The 19102-nt window shown below is 45.0% G+C and overlaps 1 protein-coding gene across 5 annotated transcripts in view; it reads right to left on the bottom strand.

The window, feature by feature from the left end:
• Positions 1-8173: 8173 nt before the first annotated feature.
• Positions 8174-19102, bottom strand: part of CLASP1 (cytoplasmic linker associated protein 1) — a 144174-nt gene continuing 133245 nt past the window's right edge. For all 5 annotated transcript variants that reach the window (XM_065750797.1, XM_065750800.1, XM_065750798.1 and 2 more), the window contains 3 exons: positions 12490-12696; positions 10255-10371; positions 8174-8494 (listed from right to left, as the gene is read on the bottom strand). In XM_065750797.1, the coding sequence (XP_065606869.1) occupies positions 8408-8494; positions 10255-10371; positions 12490-12696 (411 nt within the window). In that variant the 3' untranslated portion in view covers positions 8174-8407. The remainder of the gene's footprint in view (positions 8495-10254; positions 10372-12489; positions 12697-19102) is intronic.

The raw sequence follows: 19102 nt of genomic DNA on the forward strand, positions 1-19102 counted from the left end.
TTGTGTACCCTTTCTTCTGCTCCCAGTGCTTCCTAGCCAGCCACTCCCATCCAAACCTGTGTTTATACACCTGTTTCAGATCACTGCCAAGTAGAGTTACCAGGAACACCTCTAATGTGCATGGCCAGGACAGCTGTGAGCTTTCCCTCCAGTCCTCCTGGCCAGTCACACGTGTGCCATTGTCAGTCCCAGCCCAAGGGGTGCTCTATATCACCTGTAGTGATATAGAGCAGTGATTTAGATAGCGATTTAGAAGGCAGCAATTGCAGCTGCGATCCCTTACCATCAGACTACAGCAGACTCCACCCTGTGACCTTAGCAGGGTCTCCTCAGGGGTCTGTGGAAGGTGACTGCACCAAGCTGGCCAGCTGGCTGCAGATCTGACTCCCTGAGCATCTCCACCTCTGCTGAAGTTAAAATATGTTGAAAGACACAGAACTGGATAGTGCAAGAGACTTCCAGTGGTGCTAATGCGCTATTCGTCATGGTCGGAAGCTGCTCTGGAATTTTTCAGTGCATGATTGGATCTCTGCAGCCTCAGCTCTGGAGGCAGAGGGAAGGAACCCAGGAGCAGCTGGCCCTCAAGAGAAGGAAAGGAGCATCCTGATGGCGTTTGGCAAAGACGTTGGCCGAGTTCCCAGTGGCAGAACACCACGTCTGAGCACATGCTCCATCTCCCTGCAGGCACAGCATAGCTGCAGAGGGCCTGAGGAGCACAGGGACATGAAGGCCTTGCCACCTCCTTGGTGATGGAACACCCCTGAATGGCTCTGGGCAGTGCTGGGCCCCACGTGTACGGCAGCACTGAGCACAGGCCTCAGCTATGGGGAAGGGAAGCAGGCCCTAAGGATGGCTCAGGTTCCACCACGTCCTCTGTGGGTGTCCCCTGTGCTGCCTCCACTAGCCTTTGTGGCAGCTAATTGTCAATATGCTGACTTGTCTTTTTGGATAGAGCTCAACTTGCCTGCATGGGGCAAGGGGTATGTGGCCTATCCTAAAGAGAGGCCCCCCAAGGCCCCGTCTTGTGCCTCAGTTTCCCCACCTGCCCAACCTGGGAGCTGAGCCATCCCCACAGGAGCGCTGGGAAGGTGGATTGGTTAATGTTTACTCCATGCTCTGGAGATAGCGCTGTTTACATCTAATTACATTTCGCACCCTCACGTGAATAATGCCATCTTGGATTAGAGGGGATTAGTTGTTAATGACATTCCTGTACATACCGGTCCCCCTCCATACCGGCTTTGATTTCTGCTGAGGTTTTTCACTGTGTTCAAATCAGCAAACAACCCCTGGTTACATTAACTAAAGAAACCAAGGGTTTTGGGTGGCTTGAAACAACACTGGGTGGGTACCTGGGTACGTGCCAGTCAAGCACAGGTGGCATGTGGGAATGCTGGAACTTGGAACAACATTGCCATGTGCCTCAGCATCCCTAAAGTGGGGCTGAGAGATGTGAGCTGGGCACATCTACCTGTGTGCTGGGCTCCAACGCAATGCTGCAGAGTACAAATCTCAGTTAATATTTAACGCTAGCCCAAATTATGCAGATTACAGAATTCTAAAGGAAATCGAGTGAAAACACATATGCTGGGCAAAATACTACAGAAACAACATTCCCAGTGTCCCACCACCATGTTCCCAGTACGCTGCAGTTTTCTAAAGTAGAAGCCACTGCAAACAGGTATAAGACCTGAAACAAAAATTGGTGGGAACAGGTCAACCGGGAGCTCTGCAAAATGGCCAAGGTCTTGCAGACATCCCTAAGGCTTGAAATGGGCACTCAGCATGGCTGCATTATGATGGCTGGTGAACAGCAAGTGTTGGTGGGACTGAGGGAAGCATGCAGCAGAGTGCCAGGTGGAGATGGCCTCCCGGATGGGAGCAGAGGCTCACAGCCTGACCTTGGCACAGCAGCAGCATCCATTTGAATGCTCCCAGAACAAGCTGAGTCACGTTATATCAGAAACTGAAAATATCAGAAGGGATTTTTTAGAGAATGCTTTACATCAGTGGGCTGAGGGTACAGCAGCTCTGGAAAGTGAGTACCAGGAGTGAATTTTCACTGAAAAAAAGAAACCCCAGAACAACAAGTTTTTGAAGGTCAGAGGTTTGGATCAGCACCTGAAATTGGAGGCATTCTCTAGAAGTTGACCCGTGGCACAATCAGCACCAGGAGGGCTGCAAGGTGGGATGCTGGGGCCATGGATGCTACCAAGGTGGCTCCCTCCTCCGTTTTTGGCTATTTATTTTAAGTAAGAATGGGTTGTGGAAGGGCTGACAAGCAGCAAGTGCCATGAATTGACCTTTTCCTGCTGCATTTAGGGCACAGCAGGGCTGACAGCTGCCCAGGGCTGCAGGTACCTCCCTGCAGGAGAAAGCAAGAAAAAACTAGTGGGAAGTGGAGAGCAGTGGGTGAAGATTAAGAAAACTGCTCCTATTTATAGAGCAGCAGCAACAATCTGCCCCCACAGTTGGGCTGCTGCTGTAACCCTGCCAGCTTCAAGCACCAACCCAGCAGGCCCAGTCTGTGCTGCAGTTGGGCATGGACAAAGCAGAAGAGATCCCACAGCAGGATATCCCACAGGACAGGGCCCCTCCCCAGCAAGGACCACAATGACCAAGGGCTGTGCTTCTCCAGGAACAGAGGAAGGATCTGGTTGTAAGTGGGTCACTGGGACAGGGGACTGCTCCTGGAAGAGACCATCCCAAGGGTGCCTGGAGCAAGGCACCAGGCAGGAAGCATGCAACCTTCTCCACAGGGAACTCCCCTTGAGGACCCTACAGGTATAGGTCTTAGCCAGCTGCTGCCTCTCCTCAGAAAGATGGTCCAGCTGTTCTCCCACCTGCTTGTGGCAATAGCTGTTTTTACAAGATTTTCTTTACCTCTTAATTGATCTAAATCCTTTCCCTTGGCTTTCTTGTTAAAGGTGGATTTAAAGAGGAGTTCATTATCTCAGCCATTTTTGAGCTGTTATTAATTTCATCCCTCTCCTCATTAATTCCTCGTTACCCCTCTCTACACCCCATAATCCCCCTGGTCCCAAGTCAGCTCATTCTGGTTCTTGCTGCCCTCACGCTCCCTTGGCTGCTCCCAGGTGATGTTTTTCCTTCCCCCTGCTCCTGAGCAGTTGCTTCCTGCTGCCCCTGTGCTGCTCGCATGTGGTACTGATCTCCCAGCCCAAGGAGACGGGCTCACTCCTGGTGTGCTTTCCCAGCAGCTTTAAGCCCAAACGTTTTATTTCTTTAACTGGAGGAAATGAATAAGAGACCCCTGGTCTGGACATGCTTAGCTGCTCCTCAGCATTTCCCCTATAGCAGGGATGTGGTGCAGGGTGCCAGGCTGAAGGAAGACCAGCTGTCAGAGCCTACAGGGCAGGGCAAGATGTGCCAGGAACACGCCTGCTGCCTGCCCACTGCCAGCAGCTTTGCAGTGCAGGAGAGCCAAGCAAGAGCAATCAGAGCCACCCCTCATCCCCCATCTGTGAAGCAGTCGGGTGGTTAAGGGCTACAGGGGACTTTGCGACACAAGAGCTGCAAGGAGAGATACTCCAAGACTGGTGAACCAACTTGTCGAAGCACTGCTGTCTCTCTCCTGAAGGACACGTTTCAGCACATACAGGAGTCAAGGAAAGGAACCAAGAAACCAAGTGAGATTATGTTCTTCTGCTCCAGTGCTCCACTTGGAGAAATTGCAACAGGATGCTCCGCACTTGGGCTTCTAACTCGCTGTAGTTGCCTCACACAAAGCCATGGCTCCATCATAGAATTCCCTCTGAGAAGTGAAGCAAGGAGCCAGTGGAAGCCAGGGTGCAGGACATGGACACTCTGCACCTGCAGGATGGTGCCCAGCTCGGTCCTCACAGAGGGTTTTGCAAGAATTGACCCTTTAAGCACTTGTTAGTGACATCCAGCTGCCCAGCCTGCTCATCTCAATCCGCATTTGCAGTGCCTCAGACTTCAGAGCTTTCTCACAGCTCTAGGGCAAAGATAAGCCCACAGCTGGAGCTTTACAAGACACAGATGAGAGCGCTCTGTCGTTCCTCCCCTTTCTAAGAGCCATAGGTACCTGGCACTGCAGTCCCATCGCCGCTCCATCAGGACAGAGCTCCATCTCCATGACGTGCCAAGTCCCTGCTCCCAGAGCTGCAGGTTCCTGTTCCTGTGCACATCATGGGAGGTGTGTTTGCACGAGGCAGCAGCAGCCCTTCACCAAAAGTTTCAGTGTGTTTTCAACACAGAGAGCAAATCCTTCAGAAGCAAAAGGTTCACAGAGAGCAAATCCTTTACAAGCAAAGGCTGCTGGGGTGAGAGGCTGCTGGGGTGAGAGACGTGCTGGACAACATGCCTCTGTTAATGCTCCTCCCCTAAAAACAAACCCAAGTTCCACTTGCTCTAGGGCAAACTCAAAAGGTTTTATTTTAATTTTTTTTTTTTTTTTAGCAAATTCTATCACGTAAATGTTAACAAAAAAACATCTGTACAATTGCCATGATACACTCAAAAGTGAAACAAACAAGATATAAATACAGATATGGATGTAACATGACAAAAGCGGAAAAAATAGGGAAAAAAAAAATACATGCGCATGAACACGGTGCCAACAAAGTCATTCCTCACAGCTGGCGTTTTTCAGAGAGGTTTTAATTCCCATTCCAAACACTGTTAGCAACATCGTTCCGCTGTATTCTACAAAGGTCTATTTTCCTGTCCCTTAACATGTAATATTATGCTTGATAAATAAAGGGGTGGGGAGAAAAGGTTTGGATGACAAAGATGTGAGTTAGGTTACTTATACAGGTTATTGGTAAGCTAGTAGTAAGCAATAAAAAAAGACAGTCTCGTATTGTAATCCAGGCAAGCACACATAGTGTACCTTAAGAAAGCCACATGCCTCAATAATTCTGCACTACATGAGAACTACGGTACGCAGACCGGGGGCAGATGGATCCATATCACCCGTGCCCACGGAGCACTGGTGCAGCCAATGGCAGAAAAACATCCACATCTGAGGTTTCTGCAGCGCTGCAGCCAGGAGCCGCTGTCTGCTGAGAGTTCTCTCCCATTCAGACTTAAAGCATGGTGGGCAAGAAATAAAACAAAAAACAAAAAACCTTTTTTTCTTCTTTTTTTTTTTTTTTTTTTTAAGTATGAAAAGTTGAAGCCCTGCGTAATGGGCAGCGAGGAAAAAAAGGCAGCTGCAGTAGGTGGCTACTGCTGGGAGAGGGTGAACACAAGCTTCACCGGTGCGGTGAGGCACTGCCTGCATGCAGATTGCTCTCTGCAAACATGCGTGGACACTGCGGTCTGCAGCCAGAGAGACCTTTATGCTTGCTGAGGAGAGAACTAAACGATTGTACAGCTGTTTGAAGTCAGAATGCTGGAGATCAGAGAGGTGACATTCAGAGCTAGCCCTTTGAGTACTTCAAAGGAAAAAAAAAGATCACGTTCAACATACTAAACAACCCTACTATGTACATCATACGCAATGTTTTATAAATACCTAAGCAGAATGCCCCCTACTGTATACAGGTATAACATACTTCTAGAGTACTCAAAGGATGAACAGTCCTTGACCAAGTCACGTAATGAAAGAAAGGAACACCATGAGCATCTGTTGACAAACAGAACAGAATCTGATTACGAAAGTAAGGCCTGGTTCTACTATTTTGCAGCCCCAAGTGTGCCAATGGTATCTGAGAAACAGGTGCTCACCTCTGCAGCCACAGAGCATGGCAGATTTCACACCCATTTTCACAAGGACGAGCTGTTAACTCCTTCTTTAGTGTCAGCGCAGGCGCCAGGGTCAGTTCAGGGACATTACAGTGCGTTCACTCTCAGTGCATACTAATAGGATTTTATAAAATACAAAATCATTTGAGAAGGAATTCAATTCCTGGAGGTTTGCTACAGTGTGCCATTCAAAAACAAACAAACAACAAAAAAAAAAACAACAAAAAAACAAACCACAAAAAATACCCAAAGCCAAAGAGCTCCATCAGAGCTGGGAGGAACTAAGCGCCGTGTGGTCAGCTATGCTGACTGCTGAACCCAAGGACTGGAACAGAAGATGGTGAACTGAGATGGGGAGAAAGAGAGGCGTAAATAGTGAGCAGTTAGAGTAACAATTTAAAAAAGGGAAAAAAAAAAAAGGAAAAAAAAACCCCAAATGCACTACTAAAATTCAAACAAGACAGCTAACTGCTGCCAACGAGTTGGCTGAACATTTCCTCAAAATGGAAAATAAATTCACATTAAACTAAAATAATTCAAATGATTAAAAAAATTAAAAAAACAAAAACAAAAAAACCAAAACTCTAACAAGCATACTGGAAGATGTTGAAAAGGAATGGTCCACGGACAGGGAGACACCAACCATGGAGCACAGCCAATCCTCTCCCAAGCAAGGATGGCTCTTCTGAGCCAGCAGAGAGGGCCTGGAAGAATCCCACTTCCAGACCACAGGTTTCCTCCTGTGACAGCACTGGTGAACATGAGGGATCAGCCCTGCAGTCATCCCATGACTGGGCTCATCCAGATGACCTCAGGAGCAGGTCACCTCTACTCCCACAGCAGCCAGGAGAGAGGCTGGAAAAGCTCTGCAGTCCAGCCCCGCACAGCCCTCGTAAACCTTGGCCCCTCTGGAGCTGCACCAACCATCACCTCCCAGCACAGCTTCCCAGGGCTGGGGCTGAGCCAAAGGAGCACGAACTGATGGAGAGGGAAGGCCACAAGGCTTTATCCTCCTTGCTGTGCTCCCCTGCTGCAGTTCTGACAATGCTCACATACTGCCACCGCATCTGCTACCAAGGTGTCCCTTCAGCTCCTCAAAGGGGAAATGAAGGGGGCTGCAGAGAGACCAAGGCACTGAGAGCAGCCAGGGAGCACATGCTACAAGTCCATCACCCTTCTGCAATCACTGTCACTGGAGGAAAAAACCCAGTTCCAATCCATGGCAGGTTGTGGTGGGCCTGTCTGTCAGCCAGGATCCAGCCTAGGGCCAAAACGCAGCACAAGCATCCTCCTGCTCCCCCTGGTCACAGGTAGAGGCAGCAGGAACTCAGCCCCTGCCAACAGAAGTGTCTCCCTTTGGAGCAGGACTGTGCTGTGGGGTATCTGCTGCTGCTGGTTTGGCTCTTAACTGGTCTGTGTCACAGTCTAGCACATCCCTCCAAAATGCAAAGCACCCAGCAGGGCTGTGCCTGGGGCTGGCTGGGAAGAAGGAAGCTTCTAAAGGCAGAAGACAGCACTGCAGGCTCTTCAGACACAAGACAGGAACTGCAGCAGGTGACCAGCACTATCCCAGCCAACCCTCAGCTTCCACAGGGTTGTTTTGTCCAGCTTCAGATTTCCTTTCTGTCTTCTTGGATGAACAGTCTGCCCGAAGCACACTGGATTTGTGTGGATAAAGCCATTTGCCACCAACATCGACGGGTTGCGGTCAAAGTGGCACATCAGCCCTTCGACACTACAGACTTCAGGGAAAACAGTCAGCCTCACAAGGCAGCACTGCCATACAGCCCTGCCAGCTCTGACTGCCCACCCAAGGATGCATCCAAGCCCAATCTAACACCCACTGAGCTCGTGTCCAAACGCAGGCACCAGTCTCAGAACTGCGTCTGAGGTTCCCTTTGGGGAGTAACAAGTAACCTGAAGAGTCTCGAGCACATGAAAGAGCCAAATGGGCTGGGAGAGGGGAAATATTTACACAGCCAACAAAGGTAGCAAGAGCCCAGTTGCTCTACAAAGCACAGCTGGCTGGAGAGCGGTTAGAGAGATCAGCCATCAGAGGTCTGTCAGAAGAACTATGTACAAAAAACTCAGGTATTTAAAAAGAACCTACTTTTTCATTACTCACTTGATATCTCAGTATTAAAGCATTAGAGGCTGGAACCACAGCCACATTAGCAAAGTTCTCCTCGTGGAGAACCCTGCACATTAGGCAAGCTGCGATAGGAAGTACAAAACAGGACCACAGGACTTGTGAGAGGAGATCCTAGCCAGAACGGCTGCAGCCACAGGGAAAGAGCAGTAACTAGCGTGCAGAAACCAAAACTGGGCATGAACTAAACCAACATTTCTTTGACCTTTACACATGTCCAGGTTTTCTGCCTCTTTTGGAATGCTAACCTAAACATATTTCCAAGATTTCAGCAGGCTGTACAATATGTTTAAGTATGGCTTTCTGTTGTTCATTTTTAACGAAGACTGCAACACAGACCTTGCTTCATTTACATTCAATACCAGTAAGGTTCTACATAAAAGCTTTAAGGGACTAGAATACTGATTGCAATAAATATCTGCATGGCCTCCTTTAGCTGATGAAGTGCGCCAGTGAAGAGTAGCAGAAAGGTCTCTGAGAGGCACCGTTGATTGCTTCTAAGTCTACACAAATGTCCATATATCTCCATTAACTGTGCGTTGAAACATCTGAAGAGGAACTGCTGTTGCTGTTGGTAGTTTGGGCCCTCTTTATGTACAAGTTTAGTAGCTTCATCTGAAAGAAACAACAAACATTAGGAGAAGATGCCAGGAAAAACAGATGGACAAAAATTGACTGCGAGTCTTAAGCACTGATTCTGCAGTGAGCACTGTTAGAGCAAGTTGGCATCAGGCTCTCTGAGGAAAAGCAGAAGCAAAGCTGAGTGCATTTCAGACCATGCAGAACCAGGAGAGGAAGTCCAGTCCCAATGATGTTTTAACTTAATGGTATTTAGTTTAACTGTACGTGGAAAAAACAAACTTCAGCAGTTGTCAATTCACAGCCCTCAGCCCCGCAAATTGCTCTAGGTGAGCAGGATTCCCACAGAGGTCATCAGTGGGGCTGCAGACAGGCACGGAATTTGCTCACACTGCAGTAATCCAAGAGCTATGGTCCCTCCTAGGAAACACGCTGAACTCACTATACTTGGAGAGGAGAGCTGGGGTGGGCTTTGTTCTTTACATGATGCTCATTTTCACTGACATTTAAGTATCTTCACTTCTTGGCTCATCTAGTGAAATTGCAGCTGTTATGACTATGCACTTCCTTTGCAAGGGGTTGTTTTCTTATTCTGCCCTACCACCTTAGGCCCAGATCCTGTAATGACTCATGCATGCATTTAACTTGAAACACGTAGGCAGCCTGCACAAACTCAGAAGAATTACTCACATGTTTACAGTTAGTTATGTGGTGGAGTATGTCCATGGCACTGAGGATACTGGGATTATAAAGTCTTAACAACACTTTACAGGGGAATTTCCCAACTGCCCAAATATAACTGAGGTACATCTCAACATCCATAGCTCTTTTTCCAGAGCAAATGGGAGGTGAAAGTAATTTAAGGTCACATCAACTCGATTCAGAAATAAAATCCAAACGTCTTAAGTCTCAGATTGTTTTGGCCTACACCACACTTCCTACCCATTAAAGAAACTATTGCTTCAAAATGTCCAGATGAAGCCCTCTCAATTAAGTAGCTACTCACATTCAAAGACCACAATGCAGAATTCATCTTAGAATTGCAAAGAAATCTCAGGTATATGATTTCAAACAGGAGAAGCCTTGTGACAGCTTCCTGAATGCCAGCTCTTGTCTGAAGGACAGCACTGAATTGAAGACTGATTTCATCTGCAGCATCAGGTCAGAAGTTGAGTTTTGCTTCTAATGTAAGCACTGGTAGAAATGCGTTCTAAAGTTCATTCAAACTTGCTGGTGTCCCAGCAAAAAAAGGACACATCTGCAAATACTGTTATGTGCAAAGCTCCACCTGCATTTCTACCAGCCCTAATTGTGACCTGCTGCTGAAGGGAGAGGCCTCGCTCTCCCCCCCCATCCCAACCATCAATTCTCACAACTTTTTGAATTGATTAACTGTTGAGCCATAGAGCGAGCTATAAACGAGTTAATTTATATTTCAAGATTTGTTTTTTCTATCAGAGAAGCCAGCTGATCCAACTCACTGCACTGTCACTCAACGAGGCAACGCAAAAGAGCTAAGGAAAGCATGGCTGCTTTGGGAATGACCAGCTCAGTAGCAGCTTGCAGTTGCACAGGATCAAATGCATCATGAAACCAAACCCTGAACCCCATTCAAAAATTCTTCTGCAGGGTCACAAAATGCTCACACTGCTGGGCAAGATCTGTGTTGTTTTAGTGGTGTTGGCAGGAGCAGTTAGTCTAATGCATTAGGATTTAACAGAGTACAGGGAATTTGACCCAGAGCTACCATGAATGCATTGGCTGTTGTCAGAATACCAGAGGCATTACTCCCATACCTTGCTTCCCGTGAGTTGTGCGAGATGAGGTTTCAGTTCTTCACCAATTACTGAGTAAATTGCCACCAGGCAAAATACACTAGCTTTACGGACACTGCTCTCTGTATTATCGTAACCCTAGGGAACAAGAAAAAAGCAGTCACATCAAACAGCACTCATCAACATCCTTACTGATCAATATACTGAGAAGCTGTTTAACCTACCAGATTAATAGAAAGGCTCTTGCAATAAGAACACTCAAAGAACAAGAGAACACAATCATCCACAACACATTCTACTTATACTATATAATACCCTTTACATAATATCAATACATTGGGCTATTAATTTATAAGTTCTTAATGTCCAAAGTTTTATGATGTTAAATGATAAGTTTCCAATCAGGAGCTACGGATTCTATGAAATACACACATTCCTGTGTCCAGTTCAGATGACCTTATGCCATATGTAATGATCAGGACCATCTTGGAGTGTTCTGAGCGTGCCTTTAGAAAAGTTGCTCCTGACCCAAACCTAATGGCAATGAAATCTAATCCAGAGCAAAAGACCAAGATAAATTTTTCAGCAAAATGACCTAATGGCTGTATCATTTAGAATATGAAACACGAAGCATTGTTTGGTGAATAGAAGTTCTATCCAAATATCCTGCAAACCCAAAGAGCACTGAATCCCGAAGAGCAGGAACTGATCTGTAGTCAGCTGTGAAGTTAAAGGCCAGAACTGCATGCAAAAACTATCTTCATCAGCACACCAGCTGTGGATCAGGATGCCTCATTTTCTACAACACAGCAAAGCCTCTACTGCAGGTGTATCAGTGTCCCATCTGCACCCTCACCAGGCAGTGTAACCACTGGTAACACAGCTAGGCCTCTTCTTGCTCTCCTCTGTTAACGATGCATTCCTTTCTTTGAACAAGCAGGGCCTGCTTCAACAGATGTGGACAGTGCCTCATCCCAACAGCAGCCCGGTATGTGGCTATGGCATGTCTCTGTGGAAGGAGCAGGAGTGCTGTGACTCTGCCAGCCTCAGATCGCTCTGATAGCCATGCCCAACTCCATGACTACAGGGGCCTGCCAGGCTGGGCTTTATCTCTCTAATAGGAGATGCCTGTGGGCTGGTGCCCCTGCAGAGTGGGACCCATGAGAAACAGAAGTGAGACAGAGGAACCTGCAAGCACTCCCCACCAAACCCATCTAAGAGCTCTGCACTGCAATTTGTTGATACCCTGAACCCTGGTGCTCTACAGAAGCACAGCCAAGACCTTCTCATATACAGAGATCCCTATCTGCTCTGGACTGCTGAGCTGTACACCTGTATTCACACCAGCACTGTTGGACACACCTTGCCTTTTCACCACAGCTGTTACCCTCACCAAGGTAAACAGCCACAGTGTGCATCCCCACATACTTTCTAAATATGAGGAGTAGATACCTTTAATCGTTATAAGTTCCTAATATAAGGAACTATTACTGGCCGCTCCAAGGTGAAAAAAATCATGAAGACACAGAAGCCATTTAATAAAGCAAATATATCTGTGTTTTTAAAGGCATGCTGCTCCCAAATGCTTCCACTGCATTGAAGCTCCTTTGTCTAGGGTTGTTGTCACCAACAATGATGGCTAAAACTCCTTAAAACAAAAGTTCACATCAATACAGAATTGCCTGATTCTCACAGTTTAAGAAAAGAACTGCAAGAGCTTACATGACAAAGCTGGGACAAATACTAGAATGCACCAGGGAAATTTCTGACTTAGCTCTTGTCCTGCTCTTTCTGCTTATAGTAAGGAAGCTTCTTTATCCTGATTCTCCGATGAAGTTTTACTCACCTACATGTATGAACCCTTTCTCACAGATCAACTTGTACTTGCCACAATCCCTCCCCAGTAAACACGCTGATTCTACGTTATTTTCATAATGCTTTGTCTTACTCCAAGAACTTAGCCCTGCCAGCAGCTTGTGCAAGGGAACTGAATACAACCCCATTACAGCCAACACTGAAAGATAAATTCACAATTTAATATCAAGCCTTGTGCTGGCAAAAACACAACTCCCCACCCTGGGTTATGAAAGGGGATGAATGAAGTTAGTGAGCAGTTTAGTCTTGATTTCAGAGAGAAAACAGTCCTTCCTATCTGGACTGCTGTGCTTCAAATTCATGCACAAAGTACACTTGAAGTGCAGAACATCTCAGTGATGGTTTGTGCTCAAGAAGTATTCATGACTTGAAATTCTATACCTGTAACAATCCAGGAATAATATCAGGAAGGAGTTGGTGCAATGATTCCTTGGAAATCCTCTCAATGACTTTTGTTTGCATTTTGATGGCAGCTAAATTAATTGGATAATCTGCAGTCTGAATGATGGGACAAAGCACCTTGATGCACTGCTCAGGGTGAATGGAGCTTGCCAGGGTAGAAGCAGCTTCCTCAGCAGCTCTGACGACCTGAAAGGAAATCAGAGCAAAACCTTACATTAATGAGGTTGCACAGCCAAAACACCTGCACTTACCACGAACGGATGCCAGGAAATACCTGGGGATGTTTGCTAACAAAAAGGTTGGAGGCTCATCTCAGGGGCCATCAACCATAAGAATTCATGTTCCTCACCTCCAGGGACATGTTTGTTCCAGACAGACAGTGGTACACAGTTCCTCCTGCCTGAAGTAACTGTGCCAAAGTTTGAGAGTCATCTGCCACCCGAGAAAGACAGGCACTGCTGTCCTAGGAGAAGGACAGAACTCTAGCCAGCATCAGGGAACCTAAAGCCACCAGTCTAAACTTGATATGAAATGTAACTGCTTTAACACTACAACCAATGAGATTGTTGTGCCCTGCTGAGCACTTGGGTCTCCATGCTGAGGAAAGCCATGCCTGCACACCTGCTGTCCTGCCATGTCCCAGCTAAGCACTGCTGTAATCAAACCTAGGCTGTGGAGCCAAGCAAGATTCACAATAATCCATAATCAGGCAACCGTGCTCTGAGCATATTAAGTACACGAAAGCAGTGCTGGTACACTATAAAACACACGAGGAAGAACCAAGTGGAAAGAAGTGGCAGCACCCACTTTTGTAACTAGTTCAACACAGTAAAGCAGTCACACAGGATGAAGGAGGTCACAAACAGTACTACATTTCACCTGAGGAAGGGCAAATCCACATATTTCATACTTTTCCCCAAGGGTAGGACACCTAGCTGAAAGAGGGAGGATCTGATTCTCTCCTTCCGTGAGTTAATTTTACATTCTGCAGTAATTGGATTGGAAAAAACAAAACAGAACAGGATGGGAAGCGGGTTTTCTTTTTTCAAGTATATGTGCTAATTGACAGGGAACAAACTCAAGAAAATATGTCCCAGACAATAAGAAAAAAAAAAAAGAAATGACACCAAAACAAATGAAGCCACAGGTCTTCTGCCAATCACTTAGATCGAAGCCACGGCTGCTGGCTTCTCTTCAATCCCTTCCCACACACAAAGAATCAGACTTGGGGGTTTCTCTTTGACTCAGGCAACCCACAGACAGATACGGCTCTATCAAAGCCTCAGAAGATGAACTTTTGAAAGGAACTAATGTGGATAATGTATGTAGCAGGAGTATTTGGAAGTTTATACCAGTCCTCACTAGGTCAAGAATATCTCTCTGCTTAGACTACAAAACATTTTCCAGAAGGACCAATTGATTTTTAAGATAGAAGCAATGATGTGTGACCAGCTCAGATAGACTACTGATTTAACAGAAGAGATTATCCACATCTACAAAACTTGCTTCACCCACAGCCTTAGCTCATCGTGGATGCAGCACAGTCAGTGATCCTCCACTCGTGTTGACATCAGCTTCCTTGAAATTGGAATGGCCAAAGGTTACTTGTACACCTGTGAAGTACTCAACAATAAAAGTGATCTTAGATATTTCACATGGTACAAACATGGTATTTAGGCAAGGCACAGGCAGGAGCTGACCTGAGACCTTGATTGCTGAAGTTGCCCGCATACTCATCTATCTCAGGACTTTCTCAGCAATTAAATATAGTATTAAAACATACTCCAAGAAGAATGGCAATCTACAACGTGGTCAGCGTTCAAAAGATTTCATCCTGAAAGATCTGTGAATGAGTAACCAAGCAGAACAGAATGCTTGTTTAGCTCTTCCAGATATTTCTTTGCTAACTCCTTTTTCAATTTCACACATGAGAAGCATGAAAGTTAATGTTGTTCCATGCTAGATAGCTTAGAGGAGGAAGTACTATTTTTTGAGGGGGGGGGGGGAGAAGAGAGAAATATCCAAATACTCAAGGAAACCTAATGCCAAGGTTTGATACCGTGGCGTGAGGTGCTGGAATGGCTGCAGTCGGGTTTCTCTGGAGGACTCTATGGAATGTGTGGAGGTTTCTTTACAGAAATTCACTTCTTGGCACTGCAGTTTTTGATGCTGTCTTTCCTAGTGCTGAAATACTGCTGACATCAAGCTCTCCACAAACAACACAGTGGAATTACAGAGTATGGATATCTCACAATCAGACCAACATTCAGGGGCAAGTCATTTTAGCTAAACAAACATATATACACATATATTTTTAAAGTTGGATATGCATTATCACAACTTACTTTAAAGCCCCCCTTTTTTTTCCACTTTCAAATTCTCCTGGTCTCTTATTTGATAAGAAGGTAACAATATGTTAATACATACCTTCAAGAGACAGACTCATCTAATACAGTGCTGTAAATTTGGATTCGGTAAAAATTTCGGTGAATAATTCTGAGCTAGAGCTCTACAACTGTTTGCATAGTTATGAGGATAGCACACGAGACACACCTTTGTTTTAAAAGCTTATTACTATTTCCAAGCACCAAGAATTGAAATACAGCTGCAATTCTTCACAGAATGAGCCAGGATTCAAAGCGGTCGTGAATGTTTTGCACATCATAAGGTCAGCAAGAAAAACTGTGCAGACAAAAGAAAACTTGCACTTTTACAAGTCCTTCTTTCAGCAAAGCTGCCCATTTCTAGCATGCATCTGGCTGCATTCGCACAGCAGTTGGGTATTTCACATCACTTCTCCATGCAGTGCGCATTCTTTGAATACAGAAGGGCATACTACTCATGTCCAGAAGGCTTCCTGCTGATACGAGCTTGTAAACGTGACAACACCAGAGACATTTCCAAGTCTTTCAAGAGCACATCTGGCAGACAGCATCTGCATCCAAGCTACACTTCAGCATCCCCCTTAAGCATGTATTTGGCTTCAATAACATGCTTGAGTCTTACTGACGTCAATGGGACTCAAGCGTGTGCTTACATGCTTGCTTGATTCAGAGGCTCTGCAGGTAACTAAGTTCTTCCCTCTTTCATCTCCACTGATACAGAGAGCCAAAAAAGCCACCACTCTGCAACGCAGCTGTCCTGCCCAGAAGGTCTTTCTTTCTGGCTCTGACAGAATAAAACATTTAGCCATCCAAACCAACTGTGCATCCCATGTGAGAAAGCTTGCCTCAGAATACTTGCACAGCCCTGCCAGAGTTGCATTCCCAGTAACACCAAAGAAAGGCAGCAACATTCCTGCAGAGAGGGAAATGCATTATCAAAAGCTATGAACTGCCAGGTCATTTGGCAACGAGGGTAGACAATTATAGCCGAGTTTAGTGAAGATATTTTGCCGTGAGGCACAACAACTGTGTCCCGTAAATTATACATACCACACAATATCAAAAACATCAAATATCTTTTTAAATCAGGGTTTTAATCTGACCAACAGAGTGAAACAGACTAAAAAAAAAAAGAGTGGAAGAAATGAGCAAACATCAAACAACAGCTCTTCCTTCCATCTTTGGGGGGAAGACTGGCAGATACACACTGAGAAGCAATAGGAATGGCTCCATTGGGCTCAGGATAACAGCAGCTACCACAGGAACTAGTAGCTATGAAATGCATCTTTTAAATGTGGGCAAAAAACAGTGCTGTTCACTATATGCTCAGTTTGAGGAGCAAATTGTCATAGAAAGATGCAGATAATAGATTAAAAAACAGATAAGGTCATTGAAGAGCTATTAAAGGTCAACGGACAGAACTTTAAGTTTGGAATAGCTCTAAGCTGGAAGGAGGGAGGATGACTGATGAGGAATCACTGCACGCTCGCTAGTCATTGTCTAAAGTAGGATGCAGAGTAAAGTTTTTGTCTAATCTAATACAATTATGTTCAATTATCTCAAAAGCATGAAAGAAAGCTAGCAGAGTGTTCAAATGATGGTAACTGCTGGAAGAAGCAAGTTCAAAAGTGTGCCTATGATGCAAGATCTGTAAGAGCAGAAAGAGCCCGTAATGCCTTAAAAGTACTGACACAAAGCTGTGTGTAAGGTATGTCACAAACATGACTCTGCCTCCTAGTAAAAGCTTAAAGCAAACCACAGCTGGAAATGGATAGTTTGATGCCATTCAACATAAGGCAGGTAGGCCAGGAATGCAGATCTAAACGATAGCACTTTGCCTTAAAGAAGCAGGTTTGTCTCCTTTCCAAAGGCTTACCTTTTGCTCTACACACAAGAGACTAGATTGAGCCTGAACTCTGCCAGCATAACATAAGCTGTGTTTCCTAGTGGGCTCACTGAAAGAAAAACATGCCCGTTTCACAGGCTATGCAGGGCATCAGGGCATCATTTGAGATCTAAGTATAGCAGCGCCCATCCATCTAGGTAAGAGTTGTATGGGAGTATATATGAGACTGCAAACTGGAGTATAAATATCAGCTGCACTACCTCTGTAAAACATGGAATTAAGTAGTGTATGTTTCTGTTGTTGTTATTTTTTAAGAGAAAAAGAAAAAAATACTCCAAAAAAAACGTAAGAGCCTTTTTGCTGCACTGTGAAACAAGCGAAGCACCAGAAGTTTACTGAGCAGAAAAACAAGGTTTTGCTTTTGGGCTTACAAGGCACACAGCTTTGTTTTTAGAACTAACTTTTGGCTTTTAAAAGGTGGTTACTTAAAGCCTGCACAATCTAAGCTGGAGGGAATGGAGGCTAACCACTGCCTAGCCAGGCGAACTCCCATCCCTGAAGGGTATACAGTCTGATCCAGACAGGAACAATTATGCACTGAGTTACAGAGCAGGAAGCAGACTCAGCAATAGGGAGTGCTAAGCAGATGAAAAAAAAAAAAAAAGGGATTTAGAGGAGATGAAATAGATTAGATTGCTTCTCCTGTGCGCTAAATATTTCGAATGTGTTGGGAATTAGAGGAAGTACAGAAACACACACTATAAAGCATCAACTGCCAAACTGCAGCACTTGGCAGCTTCCAATACGGGCTGCGTATTAACTAACATTAAAGACTGATCATTCAGCGTTTTTCTTTAGTAAGAAAAGTTTTTCAGAAAATGATACAGAACATATCATCATAGGAAGACATCATAGGAAGATCTGCAACAGCTTCACAAGATAACTACTGCTGTTTTACTATACTAAACAATAAGAACTCATACTCATTTTGCTGGTATGAATGTGAAGCAATGACATATCAATGATGTTGGGTCAGCAGACAGCATCTCTCCTTAGTTATGGGTGAATAAAAACACTGGAATGAATGAGTTAATATTAACTAATTGGCAACAGTAAGACAGCTCTCTTCCAAGCAGCTCCAAACAAAGAGTGATAAAAATCAACAAGATTTAATGCCATCCACGACTTCAATTACATTTTAATGCTCTAAAAGTAAGTGAAAGGCATTTACATGTCAACTCCCATAAATATTTACACTTATGACTAAAGCAGGCTCGACTCTTCACATCATCCCATTAAATTAGCAGTACTGAACAGACTATTATACAACAAACAGTGTAAAAAAGAGGCTAGCGTCAAAAAGTGGAAACTAAACACTGAGGTCAGTGCTTTGCTGATCTCTTTCATTTGCATCCACATGGCAACTCAGCATCCACTATGCACCAAATTTTCTCTGGTGTCTCTTAGTTGTGCTGCTTCACTGATGCTACACTTTGCCTCCAACAACAGAAGGCAGACAATTCCTGGCCATAGCAGAGATCCAGCCACTGAAAGGCTTCAGCTTCATTTTGGCAAAACAGTCAATTATTCAGGCATCCAAACACATCTAACCATGCTAACACAGCAGTGATGCTTCCAGATTTAATAAAACCACAGCCCTTTAAGTTTCAGACAATCTTTTAGCTAGATATTAGCACTCAAATGGAGGAAGGTATGGTATTCCACAGAATTGTAGGGGTTGGAAGGGCTTCTCTGAAGATCATCTAGTCCAAACCCCCAGCTGAAGCAGGTTCTCTAGGTGTCTGTTGGGTTGTGAAAGCGATGATGGCCATGCTGGAGAAAAGCAATATTGCAAATGGGAAGACAACTTGCTGATTTTTCTAAGAACTATCTCTTAGTACAATGACTTCTTGATGACATTGGAGGTTAATGGTTCTGCACTGTGCTCCTTTTCAAACTACTCTCTCTTTGCTAGGTCACTTTACGCTGATTGCCCATTGGCCCAAACAGTACAGAAAACAGGAGCAATAACATGCAGGCAATTAACAGTTCCTGTGCCAAAGGGAAAATACAGGTAAACAAGAGTGAAGCAGGTACAGATCTCTCTGAACAGTCATTTTCTGCTGATTCATGCAGCCTGTTTGAAATTATCTCAAACCACAACCAGTTCTGTTTTCTAATACAAGGCAGAAACACATACCCTAGTGACACATTCTGTCAGGGTACTGCATTGCTCATGGATTAGCACTTTCCTAACTTCACCATACAGCAGCTTTCCTCAAAATAGTTTTTACAGTATGAACAAAGATTTTATGTAGTCTACGAACACTGCTCTTAATATTACTCAGCTTCAGTGAAAAAT

The sequence above is a fragment of the Cyrtonyx montezumae genome, unplaced genomic scaffold, assembly GCF_038088225.1.
Source record: "Cyrtonyx montezumae isolate F1298 unplaced genomic scaffold, pur_monq_1.0 scaffold_7, whole genome shotgun sequence".
Lineage (NCBI taxonomy): Eukaryota > Metazoa > Chordata > Aves > Galliformes > Odontophoridae > Cyrtonyx > Cyrtonyx montezumae.